Here is a 25,879-nt window from a genome sequence, read left to right as displayed (position 1 = left end):
CAAGCAAACCTAAGGGCAGATCAAAATTTCTTACCCGTTAGGTTGAAAACTCAAAAGGGTGGCCTAAACAAAAATTAGGGTTGATGATAAAAAAAAAATCACGGGCGTGTTATTAAGGTTTTGTCCCAAAATCCAAACTACAAAAGGATCTAAGTCAGGATTTGAAGTGACACATGGCCATGTTTCAACATCCCAAATACTAATTTATCCTTTGCTACCCCCTCAAAGCCAAAGCATATTTGTTTTCTAAAAAAAAACAACAAAAAAAACAGCAAAAGCAAAATGGAAACCCTGAGTGGGAACCACCGCTGAACCAGCAGGAAGAGCAATGCAAACTACACATGCATGAAGTTGGGCAACAATGAAAAAAAAAAGAAAAGAAAATCTGCCAAAGGCGAGTGAAAAAAAAGAGATAAAGATCTCCAAATTCTATAAAAAAAAAAAAAAGGTACAAAAGTGCAATGAAAGATTAATGTACAAGACAAAAGGAGTAGAGTCCAACTCAAAAGTTGAAATAAACATGAGGTACAAGCAAGATGCTCTTGAGGTTCTTACTCAATGTAACCCTTAAACACTTTTTGAGCCTCTCTATTCCTTTTGTTCATAGCCCTCTTATCCTTGACCACGTTACAAGCCCAATAAAGCCCATGTAGATTAAAGAATGACTAATTTGCTTTTAAGTTGGGATTCTAGAATGAAACCCGCACATGCTTGTGATTGTGTGTATATATATATATAAAGAAAGAAAGAAGAAAACCCTTGAGGTTCACACTTGCACATCTGAGAAGAAAGCTCATTTCACCAAGAGCTCATGGAAAATGCCCGAAACCAATTGTGATAATAGGGTACATCATGCAGAACTCCTGAGGATTCCTTTTGAATCCAAGGGTAGCCTTCGCTATATAAATTCTTTCAAGATTAGCCCATGCCCTCAAGTTTCAGCGGGATCAACAGACCCATGACATCACTCTATGACCTTAAACCAAAAAAAGGTTTCACTTGGTCACATACCAAAGGGTAACGGTCCATTGCCATCCTTGAAGCCATATATTTTCTTGCTGTGCAGAGTAATCAATGTTCTAAACAAAAAAGGAGGGGAAAACCCTAGGATCAATATTCCTGTTGATTGATTAAATGTCAAACGGCTCCATTGCCGTCACTCTAAAATTGTCAAGTGACTAAATCAAACAGAACATACACTCTGAGGGAATCCCCAAAGAGATTTGCAAAAGATAGGATGAGATTGCATGAGTTATCACATCTTTAAAAAAATAGTCAATCTGTGTTCCCCACAAAAAGAAAAATATCAAATCAAAATCAAAATCACAAAAATAGGAAAGAATGTTATGAACATTGTACAATTTTCGATTGCATTGCATTATTGCATACAAAACCTGCATTTACTGCATTTCAAGATGAAGGTTGCATACATCTGCATCCCCAAAAAATCATGTTCATATTAGGCAATAAGTTCATAGATGAGAGGTTCTCTCAAGGAGTCAACATCTTGCTTTCTCATAAGGCTAAAGCCCTTTGGTACTTGTACCTATTGGCTCGCCTTCATAGGACTCAAAGTCCTCACTTTTATCTTCCATAGGACTCGAAGTCCTCACCTTTATCTTTAATAGGACTCAAAGTCCTCGCCTTTATAGGACTCAAAGTCCTCTTTTTTCAATAGGACTCAAAGTCCTCACCTTCATAGGACTCAAAGTCCTTGCTTTTTATAGGACTCGAAGTCCTCTTTTTTTCATAGGACTCAAAGTCCTCGCCTCGCTTTCATAGGACTCAAAGTCCTCTGTCATTTACTTTTCGAGACTATTACAGTCTCATTTTCCTTCCAGAGACAAGCAAGTCCGTTGGCATGTAGAGAAAAATTATGGTCATCCGCACCCTTTGCCTTCGAGAGACAATCAAGTCTGATGACACGCAGAGACAAATATGGTCATCTGCCCCCTTTGTTGAAGACACAAATGTCTTTCGACCGAGACTAATTTAGTCTCCCTTCGCCATCCAGAGACAATCAAGTCTGATGGCATGCGGAGAAAAATTATGGTCATCCGCTTCCTTCTCCATCCAGAGACAATCAAGTCCGATGGCACGTAGAGACAAATTATGGTCATCTGCTTCCTTTGCCATCCAGAGACAATCAAGTCCAATGGCACGCGGAGACAAATTATGCTCATCCGCTTCCTTCACTATCCAAAGACAATCAAGTCCGATGGCACGCGGAGACAAATTATGGTCATCCGCTTCCTTTTCCATCCAGAGACAATCAAGTCGGATGGCACGCAGAGAAAAATTATGGTCATTTGCCCCCCTTTTCGAAGACGACAATGTCTTCAGTTATTGCATGCTTTTAAAAGGCGACAATGACCCTCCTTTACATTTTGAAGATGACAATGTCTTCTGTCATTGCATGCTTTCAAAAGGCGACAATGACCCTCATTTACATCTCGAAGACGATAATGTCTTCAGTCATTGCATACTTTCAAAAGGCGACAATGACCCTCATTTACATCTCAAAGACGACAATTTTTTCAGTCATTTCATGCTTGCAAAGGGCGACAATGTCTTCATCTCAAATACTTCAATGTCTTTTGTCCTTGTGCTTCATAGGACTCGACATCCTCTGTTTCTATGATTTTTTATAAGAAAAAATATAGAAAAAATATTTATAAGGAAACAAAAAAGAAGAGCTTTAGTGTTCTCGTGCTTCCTTAGTTTCACTGCTTGGGCCTCCTCTAGTGGCCGATCGAATGGTGAGATCCCTCAAACAAAATTAGTGTCTTTATCTTTACTTCCCTTTTATTTCAATAAAAGGTAAGTAAAGAGAGGCAACTGTCATACCCTAATTTCGTCCAGGGATGATCATTTGCAAACATTTGGATTCTTGTCAGCCGAATTGAGCTACTTGACACAAGTTTCCGCGCAATCCGAAAGGTTTTTTGACATTTCGGAAGAGAATGAGGAAAATACTCAAAAAGGAGGGCAAAAGGGTCATTTTTACAGTGTTTCAGACCCTTGGCTCGCCCAGGCTAGCCTCTGGCTCACCTGGGCCACCAAAATTACTTCATGGTGAAGTAACCAGCTTGCCTGGGCGAGCTAGGTTGCTTCAAAATGAAGTAAAAGCTCGCCTGGGCGAGCTACCTTCATCCCAAATGCCTTGTTTTGGTATAAATAGGCATGGGAAGGTTGAAGGAAGGCGTCCCTGAGGTTCCTTGAGGTCCAGAGATCTAGAAAGAAGAAGAAAGAAGAGAATACAAGGTCGAAATACTTTTGAATCGCATTCGTGATCGATTCCTACATCGTTCGTCGTTTGTTCTTCGGTCGTTCTTCGTTTGTTCTACGTTCTTCATCTGGTTAGTGGTTGCTTTAAGGATTTGAATTTGATTTATGGACCCTTAGGGGTCCCCTTTATTGTTTGTGCATTTTCATCTCCTTCTTCGATCATCAGTGATCTTTTTCTTTGTTTAAAGCAAGTTTCAACCGATCGTTCATACCGTCATCTCGTTTAATCACCGTTAAAATAAAATTCAACCGATCGTTTGTGATGTTATCTCACCTAATGACTATTTAAATGAATTTCAACCTAATGTTCATGTTGTAATCTTACTTAATCACTTTTTAAATAAGTTTCGACCGATTGTTTATGTCATAAACTCTTTTCATCAATGTAAAATAAGTTTTTACCGGTCATTAACGCTGCAAGTTATCTTTAAAAAAAAGGATTGAAGGTTAATGAGCCAAAACCAAATAAAACCAACTCATAAACTTCTTCATTTCATCAAAAAATCAAGAGATCATTCCAAGGTCCAACACCTTAACGAATCTCCACCTTTCAAACTTGAGAAGATCGTTTCAAGGTCCAACGCCTTAACGACTCTTTCTCCTCTTTTCAAAAATCAAAAGATCATTTCAAAGATCCACCACCTTAAACGAATTTTGTTCACAATCAAAATCAATCTTTCAAAAAAGATAAAATCAATGTAACAAACAAACCTTCAGTTCTTAAAGAACTTTGTAGGTCTGATTTCCGCATCGCACCCGAGGATACGTAGGAGCGAGGGAAACACCCTTGTCGACCCCAAAAAAGTAAAAAATATAAAAAGGGAATATAGGGATAAAAGGTAAAATAAATAATATTGAAGTCATGATTTGCACACTCGATTAGAGGCTGTCGTCCCTTGTGATGGGCGCGTGGGGTGCTAATACCTTTCCCGTGAGTGAATGACTCCCGAACCCTTATTTCAAAAAAAATACGCAGACCTTTGACCTTTTCCATTTTGGTTTTTCCGACGTTTTCCTCGAATAAACGTTGGTGACGACTCCACATGTTTTTCTTCCTTGGAAGACGCACCATCGGGTCCCGCGTTGCGCCCCCGCATTTGGTGCCATGCCCCAGCCTAACACCTAGGGGGCCTCAGCATCGCCCGCTGCAACCCTTACATTTCTTAGTGGGAAGAAAGAGAGAAATTTGATCTTGTAGAGGAAAGGTTGAGGGCCATTGAGGGAATTGGAGATTAGCCTTTTGCCAACATGGAAAAACTATGCTTAGTGCTTGACGTTGTTATCCCTCCCAAATTCAAGGTGCCAGACTTTGACAAGTACAAAGGGACTACTTGTCCCAAGAACCATCTAAAGATATATTGTCGGAAGATGGGGGCGTACACAAAAGATGGGAAACTCTTGATGCATTTTTTTCAAGAGAGTTTGGCCGAGGTAGCAATTACTTGGTATACCAACCTGGAATCTTCCTGGATTCGTTCTTGGAAGGACCTAATGGCTGCCTTCATCAGGCAGTATCAATACAACTCTGACATGGTTCCTGATAGAACAAAATTGCAAAACATGTGCAAGAAGGAGCATGAGTCTTTCAAGGAGTACGCCCAAAGGTGGAGGGATTTGCCAGCCCTAGTAGCACTTCCAATGATGGAGAGAGAGATGATAACCATGACAGTGGACACGTTACCAGTGTTCTACTATGAGAAAATGGTGGGTTATATGCCTTCGAGCTTTGCAGATCTGGTATTTGCGGGCGAGAGAATTGAAGTGGGCTTAAGAAGGGGCAAATTTGATTATGTTGTTTCAACGAGTACAAGCAATAGGAGGTCTAGAATGGGTGGGGCTAAGAAAAAGGAGGGAGATGCCCATGCCGTAACCGCAGCTCCCACATGGCCAAAGTCCCAACAAACCCCTCACAACCCCAATTACCAATATTGCCCCAGTATAATTACTCAGCCAATATCGAAGCTCCTTCTAGTCTGACGCCCATCCAACAGAGAACGCCCACTCAACCACAAAGGCCTCCCACACAAAATCCATTTCCTGCACAGCCTCGACCAATTGGAAATCCCAACCCCAACACAAACACAAACCCAAGGAGGAACTTCCAGGAAAGAAAACCTGCGGAGTTCACCCCAATGCCGATGCCTTATGCCGGCCCACTACTATCTTTACTCAGCAACCAAATGGCTGTGGTGAGTCCGAGGAAGGTCTACCAACCTCTTTTTCCTCGATGGTACAATCCCAATGCAACCTGCGCCTATCATGGTGGTGTTCTGGGGAAGTCTATCGAGCAATGTGTAGCCTTCAAGCACAAGGTACAAAGCTTGATTGATGCTGGGTGGTTGACGTTTCAAGAGGATAGTCCGAATATGGAGACTAATCCACTTGCCAATCATAGAGGCTCAACGGTGAATGCAATGGAGGAATGGGAGTCTCGAGGGCTCAAGCAGATAGGGAATGTGTTAACCTCCAGCCAGTTCATTTTGGAAGCATTACGCGAGGCTGGTATGATTCACCTTGATGGTGATAAAGGAGATTCTTGTTTAATGCATCCAGGGTAAGTTCAAGGTGATTGCACAATTGAACAAAACTCCAGCTAGGATCTCTCTGTTGGGACTGCTCATGAACTCCGAGCCGCATTGGGCATTGTTGGTCAAAATTTTGAATGAAGCCCATGTAGCTCAAGACATATCAATGGAGGGCTTCGGGGGCATAGTCAACAACATCACGACCAACAACTACCTTACTTTTGCCGATGAGGAGATACCAGTCGGAGGCAAGGGAAATAACAAATCCTTGCACGTGTTCGTCAAATGCTTGGACCACATAGTGGTCAAGATGCTCATCGACAATGGTTTTTCCCTTAACGCCATGCCTAAAACCACATTAGATAAGCTTTCTTTTAACGCGTTGCACATGAGGCCTAGTTCCATGGTGGTGTGGGCTTTTGATGGTAGCCGCTGGGATGTAAGGGGCGACCTCCCAATTCAAATTGGGCCCCACATGTGTCAAATAACCTTCCAAATAATGGACATAAGCCCTGCCTATAGTTGCTTGTTAGGTCGGCCTTGGATCCACTCGGTGGGGGTGGTCCCGTCAACGCTGCACCAGAAATTAAAGTTTGTAGTGGAAGGGCAGCTGGTTATAGTATCAGGGGAGGAAGTCATACTGGTGAGTTTTTCGTCTTCATGCCATATGTTGAGGCTGCAGAGGAGTCATTGGAAGCATCATTCCAAGAACTGGAATTTGTGAGCAATGCTTATGTGGAATCTCCTCCGGTGCAGCCACGCTTATTTGGTGTCGCTTTGATGGTGGCTCGGGTTATGTTAAAGGACAAATATGAGCCCGGAATGGGTCTAGGCCAAAATGGGGATGGCACGGCAAGCTTGGTGGAGTTCCCTGAGAATCGTGGAAGGTTTGGGTTGGGTTACAAACCTTCACAGGTCGACAAGAGGAGAGTCTCCCTAGAAAGGAAGGAGAGAAGCCTGGCTCATCTACAAGGGCGAGGACTACAAGTGGAAGGGGTCCCTATTTGTCATATCAGCAAAAGCTTTATCAGTGTGGGGTGGATGCGCAAGGATCAGGTTACGGTGATAGAAGAAGAAACCCCTCAAAACCGACCGAATTGGGTGCAACCATCTCCTCCGAGCTTTGAATTGGGGAATTGGAAAATCGTCGAATGACCCGAGATTTCCATGACAAATTCAATGTAATCCAATAGTTCCAACCCTATTGCTGGGCCTAGGTTGTAGGGTATGCTTCTTTTATCAGGCATACCTCTTTCTTTAATGTTCCCACAATTATAAATACACAACCCTTTTCATTTGATGTGTTCCCTCTTGCACTTTCGTCTATTTTCATTCTTCTACATATTTATTTTTGTTGCGATTAAATGATTTGACGCAGATCCAACAATGAATCCCATGAAAGTAGTGATACCGAGGACCCAGATGTTGATTATGAGCAACTAATAAATCAAGCCAAGGAAAGAGAAGATGAGGATTGGGGGCTTCCTTCAGATTTGAAAAGAATGGTGGAGCAAGAGGAAAGGGAAGTAAAGCCACACCAAGAGGAGACAAAAGTTGTGAACTTAGGGGTTGACGGAGAGAGAAGAGAGGTCAAGGTCAGCACTTGCATGTCTGTATACATCCGAGATGAATTGTTGACTCTGTTGCGAGAGTACCAAGACATCTTTGCTTGGTCTTACCAGGATATGCCTAGTTTGAGCTTGGATATTGTGCAACATAAAATACCTATGAATCCCAAGTGTTCCTCGGTAAAGCAAAAGCTGAGGGGAATGAAGCCCAAGATGTCCCTAAAAATAAAAAGAAGAGGTGAAGAAGCAATTCGACGCTACTTTCTTGGTTGTTGCTCGGTACTCGGAATGGGTCGCCAATATTGTGCCAGTCCCTAAAACGGATGGGAAGGTACAAATGTGTGTGGACTATCGGGATTTAAATCGAGCCAGTCCAAAGGATAATTTTCCTTTACCGCATATCGATGTGCTCGTAGATAACACGACCAATTTTGCCCTATTTTCTTTCAAGAATGGGTTTTCGGGCTATAATCAGATAAAGATGGCACTGGAGGATATGGAAAAGACAAACTTCATCACTCTGTGAGGAACTTTCTGCTATAAGGTGATGTCCTTGAGGCTTAAGAACGCTGGAGCGACATACCAGCGGGTCATGGTGGCGTTATTCCACGACATGATGCATAAAGAGATCAATGTCTACATGGATGACATGATTGCTAAATCGAGGACCGAGGAGGAACACCATGTCAATTTGCGGAAGTTTTTCGAGCGACTGCGTTAAATACAGGTTAAGGCTGAATCCGGCAAAGTGTAATTTCGGGGTTAAATCCGGAAAATTTCTCGACTTTTTCGTTAGTCTGAAAAGAATAGAGATAGATCCAGACAAAGTAAAGGCAATCCTCGAAATGCCGGAGCCATAAGAGCCAAAGCAAAGGAATAGTGATTTTTGGCTTAGCGCGTCAAGCGCGCTAAGCGCCAGAAGAGAGAAATGACTCGCTAGGAGAGCTTATGGCACACTTGGCGCGTGCATGCATGGCAGATTCTCTTCCAGATTCCCTTGACTCGCTAAGCAAGCTGATGTCTCGCTTAGCGGATGTTACTCGCTAAGCGCATATGCCTCGCTTAGCGAGACACCAGCTGCAACAACCTTCTATTTCTTCATCTTTTCACCTGAAGTTGAAGTTGAAAACTCATTAATTCACATTGAAAGGCATATCTAGTGCATAAAAATCAAACTAAACCTAAAAATATATACAAACCTACAAAAAGAACTATAAATTGGGGAAAAGACAGATTTCATAAAGCTTTTCAATATAAAAGTTAGTCGTAAATGACGACTAACACTAGTGTATACATGCATACAGATTGCAGGGATGTGTCTTTATGGTGGTGCACAACATCATCGAGCAATGGCTGAATTTTGTTTTATGGTTGGAGGAATCAAGTATCCCCCAATTACTCGGAAAAAATTGTAAATGCATGTGGAGTTGAAGATATTCATGATGGAACAAACTTTAGTAGGTAATTCTATGTGTTTTACCTATTCATTCTTGTATACTACTAATTGTTAAATATTATATATCAAAATAATTTTTATTTTGAGTAACTAGGACTGCTTGTGTTATTGCTGTTGCAAAGGATCGTGACACATTTGAACCTTTTCATCATCAAGTGATTAATGCTCTAAAAATGAATATATTACAGTCAATTTCCCTCTTTAATTATTTTAATTCATTAGAAATTCAAGTCAACTTATAAGACCAATTAATGGGAAAAGATATAGACTTAGCCTCTGGCATATTGATTTTGGCTAAAAGATCACATATATACTTGCTTTGGGTGAGAAATAATGAACCATCGGGCTAAGATTTAACTTCAATGCCCAGAAAATAATCCAAATCACCAAGTTTCTTGAGAGAGAATATAGAATTAAGCCGAGAAATTAAGGTTTGAATTAGAACAATATTGTTCTCCGTGACTATAATGTCATCCACACACACCAAGGCATAAACCACTGCAGACCCCTTAGAGTAGACAAACAAAGATTAGTCTCCAGTGAGTCCTTTGAGTCTAGTGAGTCTTTTTTCTCTTCCCCTTGTATCTCTTCTAGTGCATGATTTAGCATCTTCCTTTGGCATTCTGATAAATGAGTGTCATTGCTACCAACACCATATCAGGTTGAAAGTCATTTTCTCTTCTTGTCTCTACCATATCACAATGCCAGTAGAGACCTCAAAATTAAGTATGAAGTTCTAATGAAGCTGTTATTTTTTTTTGCAACACAGTCATTAGTAGCATGGCTCATAACCTGGCTTAGCATGAATGGGCAAAACATATAAAAATAGATCGACACTTCATTAAGGAAAAGTTAGATAGTGGCCTTATTGAGATAGCATATGTTCCTTCTGGAGGTCACTTGGCAGATGTTATAACCAAGTGATGTGATCCTTACTAGGAGCGGATTGCTTGATACAGGTCACAAAGTTTGCATGATGCCACTTCAAGAGAGGGAAGATTAGTTAGGGTAGATGCCACGAGGATTACCTTGATATGTTTGAGATTGGTTCAACAAGGAACTCAGAGAGAAGCTCTCACCAAATTTGATCAAAGGCCAAAAGTTCCTTCTATTGAAAACAAAATCCATACATATAGTGTATCTGAATGAAAAGATAGAAATAGACATGGGCCTTCAAAACAATTTGGGCCAAAATTACAATGAAAAATTATAAATATAAAAAATAGAACATGTTTGGCATGGGCCTTCAAATTAGTTTGGGCCTTCAGTAACAATTAATATTCTTAGTAGTGCCTCTGCCTCTATGCCTTCATCCTTTTCCACTTAGGCCTTGTTAAGTGTGTTTGCTACCATTTGTTGGAAGGTATCCACTGACTGTTTGGTCCTATCCCTAGTCATAGGTCCATGTATTTGGCCAGTTTAGGATTCTCATCACTCCCTCCTTCTTGGAAAGCCTTTTCCCTCAAATGTTCAAAATCATCACCAGGAATATCGATCTTGTAAGCATTTTCATTGATCCTCTCTAGTAGTTGGAAAGGTCTGTCTTCTCTAGCTTGAAGTTTGGACTTCCTTTGTTTAGGGAACCTCTCCTTCCTCATGTGTACCCAAACCCAATCACCTAGTTCAAGTACCACTTAATTCCTGTTCTTGTTGGCTTGCTTGGCATAGCTTTCATTCTTCTTTGGAATTTGAGCCTTCACCTACCCATGCAATCTTTTCACATACTCAACTTTAGCCCGTGCATCCTTATGCTGAGTCTCTTGGGGATTGCTTTTGTAAGTTGGCCTATTAGGCAATGAAGCTCCTAGAAAGATGTCAATTTGATGTTCTATGCCTTTTGAAAGTGGCAGTCCATGAGGAATCTCCTTGGTAAAGACATCTTTAAATTCCTACAATAAGAGTTCAACACTAGGAGAAGCATAAATAGTTAACTCATTAGAATTATCAGTAGAAATTTTACTATCTTTGCAATACAATAGATAGAGTGGCTCACGAGCAAGTAATGCTTTCCTCACTTCACTCGCCTTTGCTAAATAATTAAATTTTCTCTCATGTGTACCACTTTTTCTCTCATGTGTATCACTTTTTTTCTCAAGTGTATCACTCTTCTTTTTCCTATTCCTTTTTGGTGCCTCAATCTTTTCTTTCTCTTGTTCTCTCTTTTCTCTTATTCTGATTTGGTCATCACACACTTCTCTAGGGGATAGAGGTTTAAGAATAATATTTTGGTCATGGTGCTGGAAAGAAATCTTGTTGGTGAAGCCATCGTGCACTGCTTTGGTGTCATACTGCCATGGTCTTCCCAATAGTATATGAGTCGCCTCCATTGGAACCACATCACACAACACCCTATCATTGTATCTTCCAACGGTGAGACACACCTCAACCTGCTAAGTCACTTGTACCTCCTCATCTTCACTAAGCCATTGAAGTTTGTATAGCCTAGGATGGGATTTAGTATCCAAATTCATTTTGGACACTAACCTGGAACTTGCAACATTGGTACAACTCCTTCCATCAACAATTAAAGAGAAAAGCTTACCATTAATCGTACATCTGGTGTGGAAAATATTTTCTCTTTGGGTGTCGTCTTGTGACTGCATCTGACTTCCCAAAAGCCTTCTCACCATTAGCATATCACCCTGCATAGCTTCCTCCTCAAGCTCTTCTTCCACTTCTTCTTCTTCACTGATTTCAGATTCATTGGCGATTGCTCCATCTGCCTTCATGCTCATGGTCCTCCTGGTTGGACAGTTAGAAGCAATATGTCCTCTACCTAAGCATTTGAAGCATTTTATGTTTCTAGTACCAGTGTTGGATGATGAAGCAGAATTACGTTTGGTTTCGGCACTGGACATTGTTGAATTTCCATAGATGAGTTGCCTCCCGCCTTCTTGGATTTGTTGGTCCAATTTTGGTCGAAATTGTTGGATGAGTTCCTTGTTGCTGCAATTTTCCTCTTCCACTGTTGTTCAACCCAGACTGCCTTATGCAGCAAGTCATCTAATTCCACGTACTCTTGCAATTCAACAACATCTCTAATGTCAGGATTTAGGCCACTCAGAAAATGACCCATTGTGTCCTCAGTGTCCTCTTCAATGTTTGTCCTCACTAGTGTCATCTCCATCTTCTTGTAGTACTCCTCCACTGTCAAACTTCCCTGGGACAGCCTCTGAAGCTTCTATTGCATGGTTCTGTTGTAGCTAGTTGGAACATACCTCTTTCGCATAACCCTTCTAATCTCGGTCCATGTATCTATCTCTCGCCCCTCCTCTCTCATCATCTCTCTTTGATTTTTATTCCACCAAACAAGGACGTAGTCTGAGAATTCAGCTGTTGCTAACTTCACCTTCTGCTCTTCAGTATAATCATTACAGGAGAATACATGCTGAATCTTCATCTCCCAGTCAAGGTAGGCATCTGGATCACTCATGCCTTTGAAATGGGGTACATTAAGTTTTACTCCCTCAATTCTGTTCTGCCCCTCCATTCGGTTCGGTCCATCATTGGCCCTTCTATTCCCATCATAAGGTATCCAAGCATTTGGATTCATTTGGTGCTCTAGTCCTTATATTCGTCTGTAGAGCTCTTCATTGTTATGGTTCAACAAACGCTACATTTGTGTAGTCATCACGCCCAGTAATAAGCATTGAGATCCGTCCAATTGATGATATTCACCACCACTGTCACCAATGATGCAATCCTCCCTAGGAAGGGACAAGTCACTAGATCCATGAGCAAGAGGCTCTAAGAGGATTGGGCTAGAGCTGCTGAAGAAGGCCCTAGGGTTCTCATGAACCTCAAGGTAGATTTCTGAGCCCATGGGCCAAGGTTGGGTCCAATTATCTTTGTACATAATAGACTAGGATGTCATTATATTTGGTCCTTGTATTTAGGGCTCCATAATGTAGGTAGGGTACCCTAGAAATATAGGATTTTTCAGCCCTTGTATATTAGGGCACCTAGACTAGTTTTTGTATTAGGGGTAGTTTTGTAATTTCACATGCACTAAGTGAATATTTGATGTGTGTGGTTGGAAATAAATTTAATTGAATTGGTAGAAGCCCAATCCAATTAAATTTTAGAGGGAGAGGTGAGCATTTGCTTACTACACCTCATTGCCACATCATATAGTCATACTTTGTGCATGTCCTTCATGTTTTATATGCCTCATGACACCTAAGCACACTTAGTGAAGAATTCTGGAATTGATCTTGGATTAGTGGGCTGAACCATAACTAAAATTCACTAATCATAATTAGTGAAATTTTGGCTCCAAAGTTTGGCTCCACAAATTCAAGTGAAATTTGAATTGAAATTCAAATTTCCTTCCAATTTTGTGTGACGCTTAGGCTATAAATAGAGGTCATGTGTTTGCATTTTTTCAACTTTGATCATTGGAAAATTAAACTTCAGATTTCAGAGCTCTTTTAGAGCACAAAATTTCGTGCTCTTCTCTTCCTCTCCCTTCATTCATCTCCTTCTTCCTCCAAGCTCTTATCCATGGCCTCCTATGGTGGTGAGCTTCTTCAAGACTCATCTTCTCCTTGAAGTGGCGTCTCCTATCTCTCTTGCATCTCCATTATGCTTCCATTCATCTTCCAAGAAGCAAAGTGTAGAAAAAGGATCAAGCTAAATGTTTTGATGATGCCAAAGGATCACATGCTTCTCAAAAAGGATCACATGTTTCTCAAAGCTTTATTCAAGACAAAGAAATTAAGGATATTCAAGATGGATGATCAAGACAGTTTCTAGAGTCTTAGGAAGGGTATATTAAATAGGAAGGGAATTCCTATTTGAAGTAGCAAAAGGTTTGGCCAAGAAATTTAAGTTAAAAAGTCTTTTTCAAGAGATTTACTCTCTGGTAATCGATTACCAGAGGATGTAATCGATTACCAGTGGCCAAAAATGATTTACAACAACTAATAAAATTTGAATTCAAAATTTGCACTGTGTAATCGATTACACATATATGGTAATCGATTACCAGCAGTTACTGAATGTTTTAATTCAAATTTTAAAGCTAGTAATCGATTACACACATACTATAATCAATTACCAGAGGAGATTTTCAGAAAATATTCTCAATTGTCACATCTTTTCATTTGGTTCTTGAATGGCTATCAAAGGCCTATATATATGTGACTTGAGACACGAATTTGCCAAGAGTTTTCTGAACAAAAAGGTCTTATCCTCTTAAAAAGCAAAATTGTTTTATCCTCTTAAAAAAATTCCTTGGCCAAAACACTTGTGATTCAATAAGGAATTATTCGAGTGCTCAAATTGTTCAATCTATCTCTTTCAAGAGAGATTTCTTCTTCTCTTCTTCTTTATTCTGAAAAGGGATTAAGAGACCGAGGGTCTCTTGTTGTAAAAGAATTCTAAACACAAAGGAAGGATTGTCCTTGTGTGTTTAGAACTTGTAAAAGGAATTTACAAGATAGTGGAACTCTCAAGCGGGTTGCTTGGGGACTGGACGTAGGCACAAGGGTGTGGCCGAACCAGTATAAATCTGAGTTTGCACTTTCTCTTCCCTTAAACTCCTTTATTTATTATTGTTTTATATTCATATTCAAATTGTTCTATTTGAATCAATATTTAAGAAATTCATTATTAAGGGAATTTATAACTTGAATAGAAAGTTAAATAGAATTTTAATTGGGGAAATAGTTTGTAATATCTTAATTCAAACCCCCCCCCCCCTTCTTAAGATACCTGAGGCCACTTGTCTAACACAAAGGAATCCATTGATGAAGAAGATCCTAGGCCTACAAGTTCTAATAGAGCTTACATCATGTGGTATCAGAGCATCTTCATCTAGGTGATGTTCTTTTGCTTCCTCAATCTTTTTGTTCGATGAATTCTCTTTAATTCCTTGTTCTTCATCTTATTTTCCATGTATATCCTCCATTTTCTTGTGGTTTGATGCTGTTTAGAGTAGATTCAAAAAAAATAAACCGATTCAATCTTAGATCTACACTTGTTCTTGCATTTCTATGGTTCAAATTTTGTAGATCTACTCTTGAATCTTGTTTTTGTGTTGATTTTAGGTTCTATCAATTTTCATTCATAATATTCTTGTGCTGAACCTTTAGATCTAAATTTTATTCCAAAATATTGATTAGCAAAAAAAAACACAAAAATCTAAGTGTAAATCACTTAATCCATGTTGTCTTAGAGTCATGTTTAGTCATAGTAATTGTCACATTATGCTCTAAGTTTGTGTTGAATTTTTATTTTGTTTATTCAATTCTAGATACATTTGTTCATGTATTCTTGTCATTCTTAGCCTATCTTTTGAATTTTGAGTCTAATTCATGCATGTTATTTAGTTCATAACATGTTCTAAATCAATTTCTAGAAGTAGTCTTGTTGTTGAACTCTTTTTTTTGTTTTCTAAGTTTCCTACATGATGCCTATGATGAAGTTGAGTTGTGGTGCTGAGTTGTGGCTGGATTTGTGAATCAGATAAGTCTTAAGCTCTCTTTAATTGTGTTATTCAAGATAATTGAGCATATGCAAACACAAATTGTAACTATCCAAGCCTTAAGCAACATAAACACTACTCTTGATTTCTAGGTTGAAATCGCTGGTGTTGGCAGCTTGAACATACGAACTTGTATAAATTACAGGGAATTCTTCACCACGTGTTTTGAGCTGAAAATTTTAAGTAATTTTCTAGACATCTGGACCAAAATTATAAAAAAGAACCAAGCGATTTGGATTAAAGGAAAAAAAAAATCACACAAGTTGGCAGAAAAATCAGTGTCCAGGAAAAAAAAGTGAAAGGGAAGTGTGCTTGGTGTTTTGGCTCAAAATTTGTTCTATAATTGGTACCTATTTTATACCAATCCTAGTTCTGAAATTTCAATTGAAAATTATTGTGAAAACAAGTGTCAAAACTAGATATTTCTTGAGTCTTTTTTTATAGTTTTTTTACTCTACTCTACTCTTGAGTCTTTTATGTGCTTTTCATTGCTTTAATTATTGAATCATCCTTGAAAATTTGTCTTGTCAAAACTCTTTTGGTTTAACTTTCATCTCATTTATTGGTCTTTGGTTATTGCTTGTCTCTTTGTTTTCCTTGTTTGTGAGTTGCCATATAGGGAATTGGAAAGGAGGATTGGTTTCATCCCTTGAAGAATTTGAGTCAAGAAGCAAGGGGCCAACCACCTTAAGAGCTATTGGAATAAGAAGCACTCCAAATTGATTGAAACACAAACGAGAGAATAGCCACCAAAATTGAGGACTTTTTTTTGTAATTTGTAATTGGCAATTTTCTTTGGTTTCAAACTTTGTAACAAAAAGGCCTTTCTTTGGAAGTAAGTTGGGAGCCTCCAATAGGTCACCCTAGTTCCATTTGTGTGTAATAATTTTAGGCAATTTTCCCTTAGGATAGTGAGTGTTTTGTTGGGAACCTTAAATGAGGTCATCCAAACACTCTTAGGATCCGCCTAGTTTGCATTTCTTGCACTTTAATTTCTTACTTACTTTCATAGCTTATTTCCTTTACCCTCCATTGTCAAACTGCCTAGATAGCTTGCCTTTTACCAATTAGTTTTTACCTTATCTTTCACACCTCTTTTAGTGTTTATTTTGGCTAGTTTCAGCCATAGTTTCTTTTACCTTTTTTTTTTCAAACCCCCAACAAGAAAGAACCATAACTTAGGAACCAACATGAGTCTTTATTCTTCATCTAGTGTTAATGGTGAGGGTTCTACTCCTAAGGACCCCTTGTATAAGATATTAGATGAGTTGAGATCCCTTAAGTTGTGGAAAGAAAAACGAGAGAGAAAAGAAAAAGGTATAAAAAGAGTGGAAGAAATAAGTCAAGATGAACGAGAGAAAATAAGAGAGGAAGAAAGAAGAAAAATAATGAAAGAAATGAAAAGAGAAAAACATGTCTCCTATAGTAGTCATGACTCTTGCAAGAGTTTAAGTGAAGCACTTAGCGACTATTATAGAGGGCACCATAGTTCACATACTAAACATCACTCCCAAAGAAAAGAAAAGGATAGAAGGCCTCAAGAGGTTAACATTAGCCTCCCATATTTCCATGGAAAAGATAATGTTGAGGCCTACTTAGATTGGGAAATGATGGTTGAACAACTCTTTGCTTGCCATCATATTAGTGAAGAGAGAAAAGTTCTATTGGCTACCCTTAGCTTTCAAGGGTATGCCCTCTATAGGTGGACTTCCCTTGTTAGGGAACGAAGGATTCATGGGGATCCTCCAGTAGAGTATTGGAATGATCTTAAGAGTGCCCTTAGGAAGAGGCACATTCCCTCCTACTATGAAAGGGCGCTTATGGAAAAGCTCCAAAGGCTTTGACAAGGGAGTATGAGTGTTGAAGAATATAGACAACAAATGGAACTACTCCTTTTAAGAGCTGGACTTAGGGAGGAGGAAAGAACAAGCATAGCTAGGTTCCTTAGTGGGCTTAATATGGAAGTGAGGGATAAGGTTGAACTCCTTCCATATAGGGACCTAGATGAGCTAGTCCAACTTTGTATAAGAGTGGAGCAACAACTTAAAAGAAAGCCTTCTTCAAAATCTTATGGCTTTCACTCTTATCCAAGGAAGGACCAAGCCCAAGGAATTTTGGGGGCTGCACCTTCAAAACCCAAGGAAGATAAGGGTAAGACCAAAGAGAAATCCACCCCTAAGACTAGTTCCCAAGAAAGGACTAGCAGTATTAAATGCTTCAAATGTCTTGGGAGAGGTCACATTGCCTCTCAATGCCCCACAAAGAAAACCATGATTATGAGGGGTCAAGACATTTATAGTAGTCAAGAGGAGACTACTTCTTCCCCTTCCTCTAGTGGAAGTGAAGATGATGTAAGGGGTGAAGAGTCTAGTGAGGAAGTCTACCCCCATGAAGAATGTGACCTCTTAATGGTTAGAAGGCTCCTTGGAGGTCAATCTTGTGATCTATCTCAATCTCAAAGAGAGAACATCTTTCATACAAGATGCAAAATTTTAGATAAAACTTGTTCTCTCATTATGGATAGTGGATCTTGTTGCAACTGTTGTAGCACAAGATTAGTTTCCAAGTTGAACCTCACTATCATTCCCCACCCAAAACCTTATAAACTTCAATGGCTTAATGAGCAAGGGGAAATGATAGTTAACCAACAAGTGAAGGTACCTTTATCCATTGGGAGATATAAGGATGAAGTTAATTGTGATATAGTTCCCATGGAGGCAAGACATATTCTTTTAAGAAGGCCTAACTAATGAGATTACCCTCACCCATCTTGGCACTAAATTTGTGTTGCATCCTCAAACACCTTCACAGGTGGCCAAAGATCAACTAACTATGAAAGATAAGAGGGATGAGGAAGAAAAAATAGAAAAACATAAGAAAAAGAAGGATAGCAAGGCCTTGTCTTCAAAGGCCAAGGGGAAGGAAAAAAAGGGAAAGGATTCCTCCAAGAAGATTGTTAAGAAGGAAAATCATTTTGCAACAAAAGGTGATATTAAAAGAGCACTCCTTCTTAGACAATCTTTCTACCTTCTCCTATCAAGGGTAACATCCCTTAGCACTGCCACAATTCCTACATATGAGACCTTACCCCCAAAGGTCCAAGAACTCTTACATGAATTTGGTGATATATTTCCCAAAGAGATACCCCTTGGGCTACCTCCTTTAAGGGGAATAAAACACCAAATAAATTTAGTCCCAGGAGCAAGCCTTCCTTATAGGCCAGCCTATAGGACTAACCCTCAGGAGACTAAGGAGATAGAGTCTCAGGTTAAAGAATTGTTGGAGAAGGGTTGGGTCCAAGAGAGCCTAAGCCCATGTGCTGTGCCAGTGTTGTTGGTGCCCAAAAAGGATGGTACGTGGAGAATGTGTACAGATTCCAGGGCCATCAACAACATCACTATAAAGTATAGGCACCCCATTCCTAGACTTGATGATTTGCTTGATGAGTTGCATGGTGCCAATATCTTTTCAAAAATTGATCTTAAAAGTGGTTATCACCAAATCAGGATGAAAAAGGGTGATGAGTGGAAAACCTCTTTCAAGACCAAGTTTGGTTTGTATGAATGGCTAGTGATGCCTTTTGGGCTCACTAATGCACCAAGCACCTTTATGAGGCTTATGCATAATGTCTTAAGGGATTTCATAGGTAGATTTGTAGTTGTTTATTTTGATGTTATTTTAGTGTACAGTAGGAGCCTAGATGATCACTTAGGACATCTCAGGCAAGTTCTTTCGATCCTTAGGAAAAACACCTTCTATGAAAATATAGAGAAGTGTACCTTTTATGTAGATAATATAGTTTTCTTAGGTTTTGTAGTTGGTAGAAATGAGATCCAAGTGGACCCTGAGAAAATCAAGGCCATCCAAGAATGGCCCACCCCAAAAAGTGTGGGAGATATTAGGAGCTTACATGGGTTAGCAAGCTTCTATAGAAGGTTCGTTCCTAATTTCTCTACAATTGCATCACCTCAAGAATGTGGCATTTACCTGGGGTGAAAAACAAGAGCAAGCCTTTGCTTTGCTCAAAGAAAAGCTTACTAAGGCACCTGTTCTAGCTCTTCCTGACTTTTCTAAAACTTTAGAGCTAGAATGTGATGCCTCTGGAGTGGGAGTTGGAGCTGTATTGTTACAAGGTGGGCACCCTATTGCTCATTTTAGTGAAAAACTTTATAGTGCCACCCTCAACTACCCCACCTCTGATAAAGAGTTTTATGCCTTAATAAGAGCCCTCCAAACTCGGGAACATTACCTTGTTTCCAAGGAATTTTTCATTCATAGTGATCATCAATCACTTAAGTACATTAGAGGGCAAAGAAATTTAAACAAGAGGCATGCAAAATGGGTAAAGTACCTAGAGCAATTTCCATATGTTATCAAATACAAAAAGGGAAAAACAAATGTGGTAGCTGATGCCCTCTCTAGGAGACACACATTGTTTTGCTCCCTAGGAGCTCAAATTTTAGGATTTGATAATATTAGGGACTTGTATGCTTTAGATGAACATTTCTCTCCCATTTACGAGAGTTGTGGGAAAAAGGCCCAAGATGGATTCTATTTGGATGAGGGGTATTTGTTCAAAGAGGGAAAGCTTTGCATACCCCAAGGATCCATTAGGAAATTACTTGTGAAAGAGAGCCATAAGGGTGGGATCATGGGCCACTTTGGGATAGACAAGACACTTGTCTTACTTAAAGAAAAGTTTTATTGGCCCCATATGAAGAAAGATGTTCATAAGCATTGCACTAGGTGTGTGGCTTGTTTACAAGCCAAGTCTAGGGTGATGCCTCATAGGCTATACACACCCTTACCCATCCCCTTTGCACCTTGGGTAGACATTAGTATGGACTTTTTCCTTGGGCTTCCTAGAACCCAAAGAGGTGTATACTCTATCTTTGTGGTGGTGGATAGGTTTTGCAAGATGGCACACTTTATACCATGCCACAAGGTGGATGATGCTTCCCACATCTCAAAACTCTTTTTCAGGGAAGTTGTGAGACTCCATGGTTTGCCTAGGACCATTGTGTCAGATAGAGATGCTAAGTTCCTTAGCCACTTCTAGAAAACCTTATGGGCTAAGCTAGGAACTAAACTTCTTTTCTCTACCACTTGTCATCCACAAACTGATGGGCAAACAAAGGTAATGAATAGGTCTTTATCCACCCTTTTATGGGCTCTTCTGAAATGCAACCATAAGTCTTGGGATGAGTATCTTCCTCATGTAGAATTTGCCTACAACAGGGGGGTTCATAGAACCACTAAGCAGTCCCCTTTTGAGGTTGTCTATGGGTTCAATCCCCTAACACAGTTAGACCTCATTCCCCTCCCATTGGACATTTCTTTTATACATAAAGAAGGGGAATCTAGGTCATAGTTTGTAAAGAAGTTGCATGAGAGGGTTAAGAACCAAATAGAGAACCAAACAAAGGTGTATTCAACTAAAGGCAATAGAGGAAGAAAAAAGCTAGTTCTTAATGAGGGTGACTGGGTTTGGCTCCATCTTAGGAAGGATAGATTCCCTACTAAAAGGAAATCCAAGCTTAGCCCAAGAGGGGATGGACCTTTTCAGGTTTTGGAGAGGATCAATAACAATGCCTATAGGTTGGACCTCCCAGAAGAGTATGGAGTCAGCAACACTTTTAACATTTCTAATTTAATTCCTTTTACAGGTGGAGCTGCTATTGAGGAGGAGGAACTAACAGATTTGAGGTCAAATCCACTTCAAGGGGTAGGGGATGATGCAATCCTCCCTAGAAAGGGACCATTCACTAGAGCCATGAGCAAGAGGCTCCAAGAGGATTAGGCTAGAGCTGCTGAAGAAGGCCCTAGGGTTCTCATGAACCTCAAGGTAGATTTCTGAGCCCATGGGCCAAGGTTGGGTCCAATTATCTTTGTACATAATAGACTAGGATGTCATTATATTTGGTCCTTGTATTTAGGGCTCCATAATATAGGTAGAGTACCCTAGAAATATAGGATTTTTCAGCCCTTGTATTTTAGGGCACCTAGACTAGTTTTTGTATTAGGGGTAGTTTTGTAATTTCACATGCACTAAGTGAATATTCTTAGTAGTGTCTCTACCTCTGGGCCTTCATCTTTCTCCACTTGGGCCTTGTTAAGTGTGCGCTACCATTTGTTTGAGGGTATCCCCTAACTATTTGGTCATATTTTGGTCATAGGTCCTTGTATTTCAACAGTTTTAGGATTCTCATCACCAAGGGACCCGCAAAACAATTTTGAGATCTTACCAGGAAGATGGGAATGATAGATATTCTCTAGCTTGAGGGAGAGTGTTGTTACATGTATACAATATTAAACACGTGCGTCATTTCTTTTTAGTACTGATTTAATTAGATTTATTCTTTCATTAGATTGATTGGTCGAGGTTTCCTTATTTATAGTAATCAGGTTTGATTTGATGTCCATAATTCTAGCATAGCTTTAACTATCAAAGTTGTATAAATAGTGATCCTTGTTGTACTCTTTCAATTATCAAAAAAAAAAATTCACTTTTCCTCATATTCCAATTCTAATTAATTCATTAATTCTCTATTCTTGACACAGTTGCAGTCTAGGGTGTTGTATATACTTAAGAGATTGTTTACGATCTCTGTTTTTCTTCTTCAGGTATTCTCTTTGGATTTTTCTGTAACATATAAAATATTTGAATCTTAGCATAACAGCTTCAGCTTTTAGGATACCTAGCTCTTGACATGATAGCATCCATGAGCAAGTTGAACAAAGTTTGATCCTTGCCACTATTATTCTAAATAAAAGTGCATTTTAGCACAAGGCAGCGGTGGGTCTGCTCATTATCACTGATTCAATTATGAAGGGCTCGTGCATGGGGTGCATATAGCTTATGCTTTCGAGATAGTTGGTTATGAAATTTTTTATGAATAAGAGTTTTGTACAATTATTAGTTTTTTATTTTCCTAAACTTATTTTATTTATGTATTTTGTTTGACAGAAAGATTATGAATATCTAAGTGGCCATGAGGTGTTCCTCAGGCGTGTTGTCTCTGCCTTCAACAACTTTGCAGAATCTACTGAAAAATCATGGTGTGAAAAGTTAACCGCCACTTGTCCCCATTTGCTACAAGTTTGTTTCTATATGGAAAATGAATTTTATAATGAAAAATAAATAAATAAATAATCATTGTGGAAGCAATGCCTTCCAAGATTATTTTGATGATGCCAAAGAATCAAGAGTTAAGCAAATTCCAAAGATTCAAGAATCAAGTTTCAAGAATCAAGATTCAAGGTTCAAGAATCAAGTTTTCAAGAATCAATATTCAAGAATAATCAAGATCAAGATTCAAGACTCAAGATTCAAGAATCAAGAGAAGACTTAATCAAGATAAGTACTAAAAATGTTTTTCAAAACATTGAGTAGCACAAGAAGTTTTCACAAAATCATTACCAAAGAGTTTTACTCTCTAGTAATCGATTACATGAAGGTAGTAATTGATTACCAGTAGTCAGCATTGTTTTCAAAACTAATTTACAAAGTTTTAATCGATTACCATAATCATGTAATCGATTACCAATGTTTTAAAACGTTAGATTTCAAATTTCAAGAGTCACAACTAGTGATAAAATATTTTTAAATCATTTTAAACTTGTGTAATCGATTACACAATACTTGTAATCGATTACCAGAGTTTCTAAACGTTTTGATTTTCAAAATTTAAACTTGAAGAGTCATATCTGTTGATGTGTAACCAGTGACTGATTTCGAAAAATAAATTTCCAAAAGTCACAATTCTTAAAGTGACTTGTTTCTGAAGATTTTTTCAAAAGTCACAACTTTTTAAGTGACTAGTTTTCAAAAGAGTCACAATTTTTAAAAGGTGACTAGTTTTAAAGAAATTGCCAAGAGTCACAAACTTTAACTTGAGTTATCAAGAGATTATAAATATGTGACCATGGCATGAATTTCATAACATCTTTCAACGCATTTCTAAAGAACTTTCTAACTCATTTCTCATCATCTTTTCAACAAGTTTCATAACAAGTTTTTACAGAACTTTCTGATTCATTCCTCTTCATCTTTCTAAAAGTTTTTGTTCAATCCTTTCTCTTTCAAGAAAAGTTCTTTGTTCAAAAACTTATGCTATTCATCTTCTTCATTCTCTTCTCCCTTTGCCAAAAGAATAGAAGGACTAACCTCCTGAATTCTTTTGTGTCTCCCTTCTCTCTTCCAAGAGAATTCAATGGACTAACTGCCTAAGAATTCTTTTGATTTTTCCCTTCCCCTTAAACAAAAGATTTCAAAGGACTAACCGCTTGAGATATCTTTTGTTTCCCCTTACAAAGATTCAAAGGACTAACCGCCTGAGAATTCTTTGTCCCAACACATTGGAGGGTACATCCTTTGTGGTACAAGTAGAGGGTACATCTACTTGGGGATTGTTATACTGAGAACAAGAGAGGGTACATCTCTTGTGGATCAATTCAAGTGGAGGGTACATCCACTTGGTTGTTCAAAGAGAACAAGGGAGGGTACATCCCTTGTGGATCTTTGGCTTGTAAAGGATTTTACAAGGTTGAAAGAAATCTTAAGAACCATTTGGTTGCTTGGGGACTGGACGTAGGCACGGGTTGTGGCCAAACCAGTATAAATCTTGTGTTTGTCTTCTTTTTCCCTACACTCTTTAATTTCCGCTGTGTACTTTTTATTTTCGCTTTACTTTTTGTCTAAGTTATTGTTTCTGTTCTTTACTTTCTCATAACTTAGTAGTAAAGCCTAATTGAATCTAGTAATATTAAGAAGGATAAATTTTTAATTAGTCAAGACACATTAATAATTAATTCAACTCCCCCTTCTTACTTATTCTGAGGCCACTTGATCCAACAATCATGACCTTAATTTGAGTATGAGGAATATGATGCATAGATTATCTTTTAAAAGAGTGTAATATATGGAATTCTTGCATTATATCATGATTTTTTGTTTTCACTTCATTTTTTTCACAGTCGTTCTTTTTTTATATTAGGGTGCATTATTTTTCCCTTGATAAAAAAAAATGAACTTGATTTGTACCAAATGTGATGTGATAATATTGCCGAACTAAAATTTGCAACCATGAATCATATATGTTTCATCTTTGCATTCTCATCCATGATTTATCCCTTTTACTTTTTTATACATGATACCTATTAAATATTAGTATTTCAGGTTGTTTATTTGCTTTTTTCTAAATTTCATGCTTGTCTGCTACAGATGTATGGAGGACTTGGGGAGCACCACACGGTATGTTTTAGTAAATAATTTATTAGGAGATAAGTAATATGTGGTCCTGCTTTGAATTGAATAAACTTTTTTTCCCTTTATCATCTGCAAGATGTTCTACTTCTTCTTTGAATCTCAAAGCAGTAAGAATGATTGTGTTGTCATATCGCTGACTAGAGGACCAAGATGCAGCAATGAACTAGGTTTGTTTTGTTCAAATGGTCCTTTTCAGCTTACCAAGAACTTGTCTCTTGAGTGGAATGACTATGGCTGGGACAAGGTACGTAGCTATTAATTCTCGTTGTCCTTTTCTCACTTTACTTCTGACTCACATAGTCACATATAACAATCATATGTCAAATCCTATCAATTTTTTTGTGCTTCGCTCTGCTCATTCCATGCAAAGTGTCTACTAGGAAAAAACACAAACAAACTGATATTAAGTATATTCATGTCTACTCTTATACTATAGATTTTAACTAGCTCAAAGAATAAAGTTGATACACTGCTTGTTTTCTTGTTTGCATCAATACGGTGTTTTCTCATTTTGTATGCATCAAATATTATATATGTAGACCAACCCACTGGGACGGGTTAAGTACCATCTCTGCCTGTGCTATCTATGCTTCCTGATCGCTAGACTCATTCTTCCTAGTTCGGCTTGTTGGGCCACCTCACTTAACCAAACATCTCCGAGAAGAAGTTCCACCAAATCTACAACACTTGTTGCTTCATGCTCGGTTGCATGTTACTTTGTTGGTTCACCTTCGAAACAGGTCTCCACACCTGAGACACATCCTTCTCCTATTGATTATTCTTTTTCCTACATTATGGTGGCTTATTCAGCGAGCTGGAGCTCCTACTATTCCCACGCCAGCTTCCACTCTAGCTCCCTTCTACCTCGAAGATCATCAGGTTCCATCCAACTCACTCTAATTTCTATGTTAATTGGTTTTGTACTTTTGCATGTTGGGAATCAAAATAGAATAATATTTTCTACTTGACTTTATAAGTGATCAACTAGGTTTTTAATCCCTCGCTTACACTCTTTTGGGCTAGGTTATGTAGGTGGTCTTACATTTCACCAGGTTGTGGGATAGACACATCCCAAAATCCGTTCTCCCCCTTTTTTGTTATAATAGACCCAGAACCCCTACATACCTTTTTTCTACCAAAAGGCCTGCTTGGCTTCTTATTTAGGTTCTATCTTCTGTAGATTCAGGTTTGGAAAGTGCCTTTGCCCTGGCTGATGTTGTAGAAGCTTATACTGATGTGTTGTATCCTTACTCAGCTCAGGATCTTTTGATTGATTCAAAAGCCTAG

The 25,879-nt window shown here is 38.8% G+C and overlaps 1 protein-coding gene across 1 annotated transcript; it reads left to right on the top strand.

Annotated features, from left to right (window-relative positions):
• Positions 1-24,547: 24,547 nt before the first annotated feature.
• Positions 24,548-25,879, top strand: LOC102665639 (serine carboxypeptidase-like 48). Its single transcript, XM_006584295.1, has 4 exons — positions 24,548-24,577; positions 24,669-24,836; positions 25,403-25,471; positions 25,757-25,879. The coding sequence occupies exons 1-4, from the start codon at positions 24,548-24,550 to the stop codon at positions 25,877-25,879; spliced, it is 390 nt and encodes a 129-aa protein (XP_006584358.1).

The sequence above is a fragment of the Glycine max genome, chromosome 7, assembly GCF_000004515.6.
Source record: "Glycine max cultivar Williams 82 chromosome 7, Glycine_max_v4.0, whole genome shotgun sequence".
NCBI classification, from domain to species: Eukaryota; Viridiplantae; Streptophyta; class Magnoliopsida; order Fabales; family Fabaceae; genus Glycine; species Glycine max.
Note: the sequence above shows the minus strand (reverse complement) of the source record. Positions and strands in the feature narration are given on the sequence as shown.

Excerpts from the sequence above, each read along its gene's own strand:
- LOC102665639 (XM_006584295.1), top strand. The coding sequence starts at position 24,548 with ATGTATGGAGGACTTGGGGAGCACCACACG. Across the intron at positions 24,837-25,402 it reads ATGACTATGGCTGGGACAAG|CGAGCTGGAGCTCCTACTAT; the intron begins GTACGTAGCTAT and ends TGGCTTATTCAG. Across the intron at positions 25,472-25,756 it reads TCTACCTCGAAGATCATCAG|GTTCTATCTTCTGTAGATTC; the intron begins GTTCCATCCAAC and ends CTTCTTATTTAG.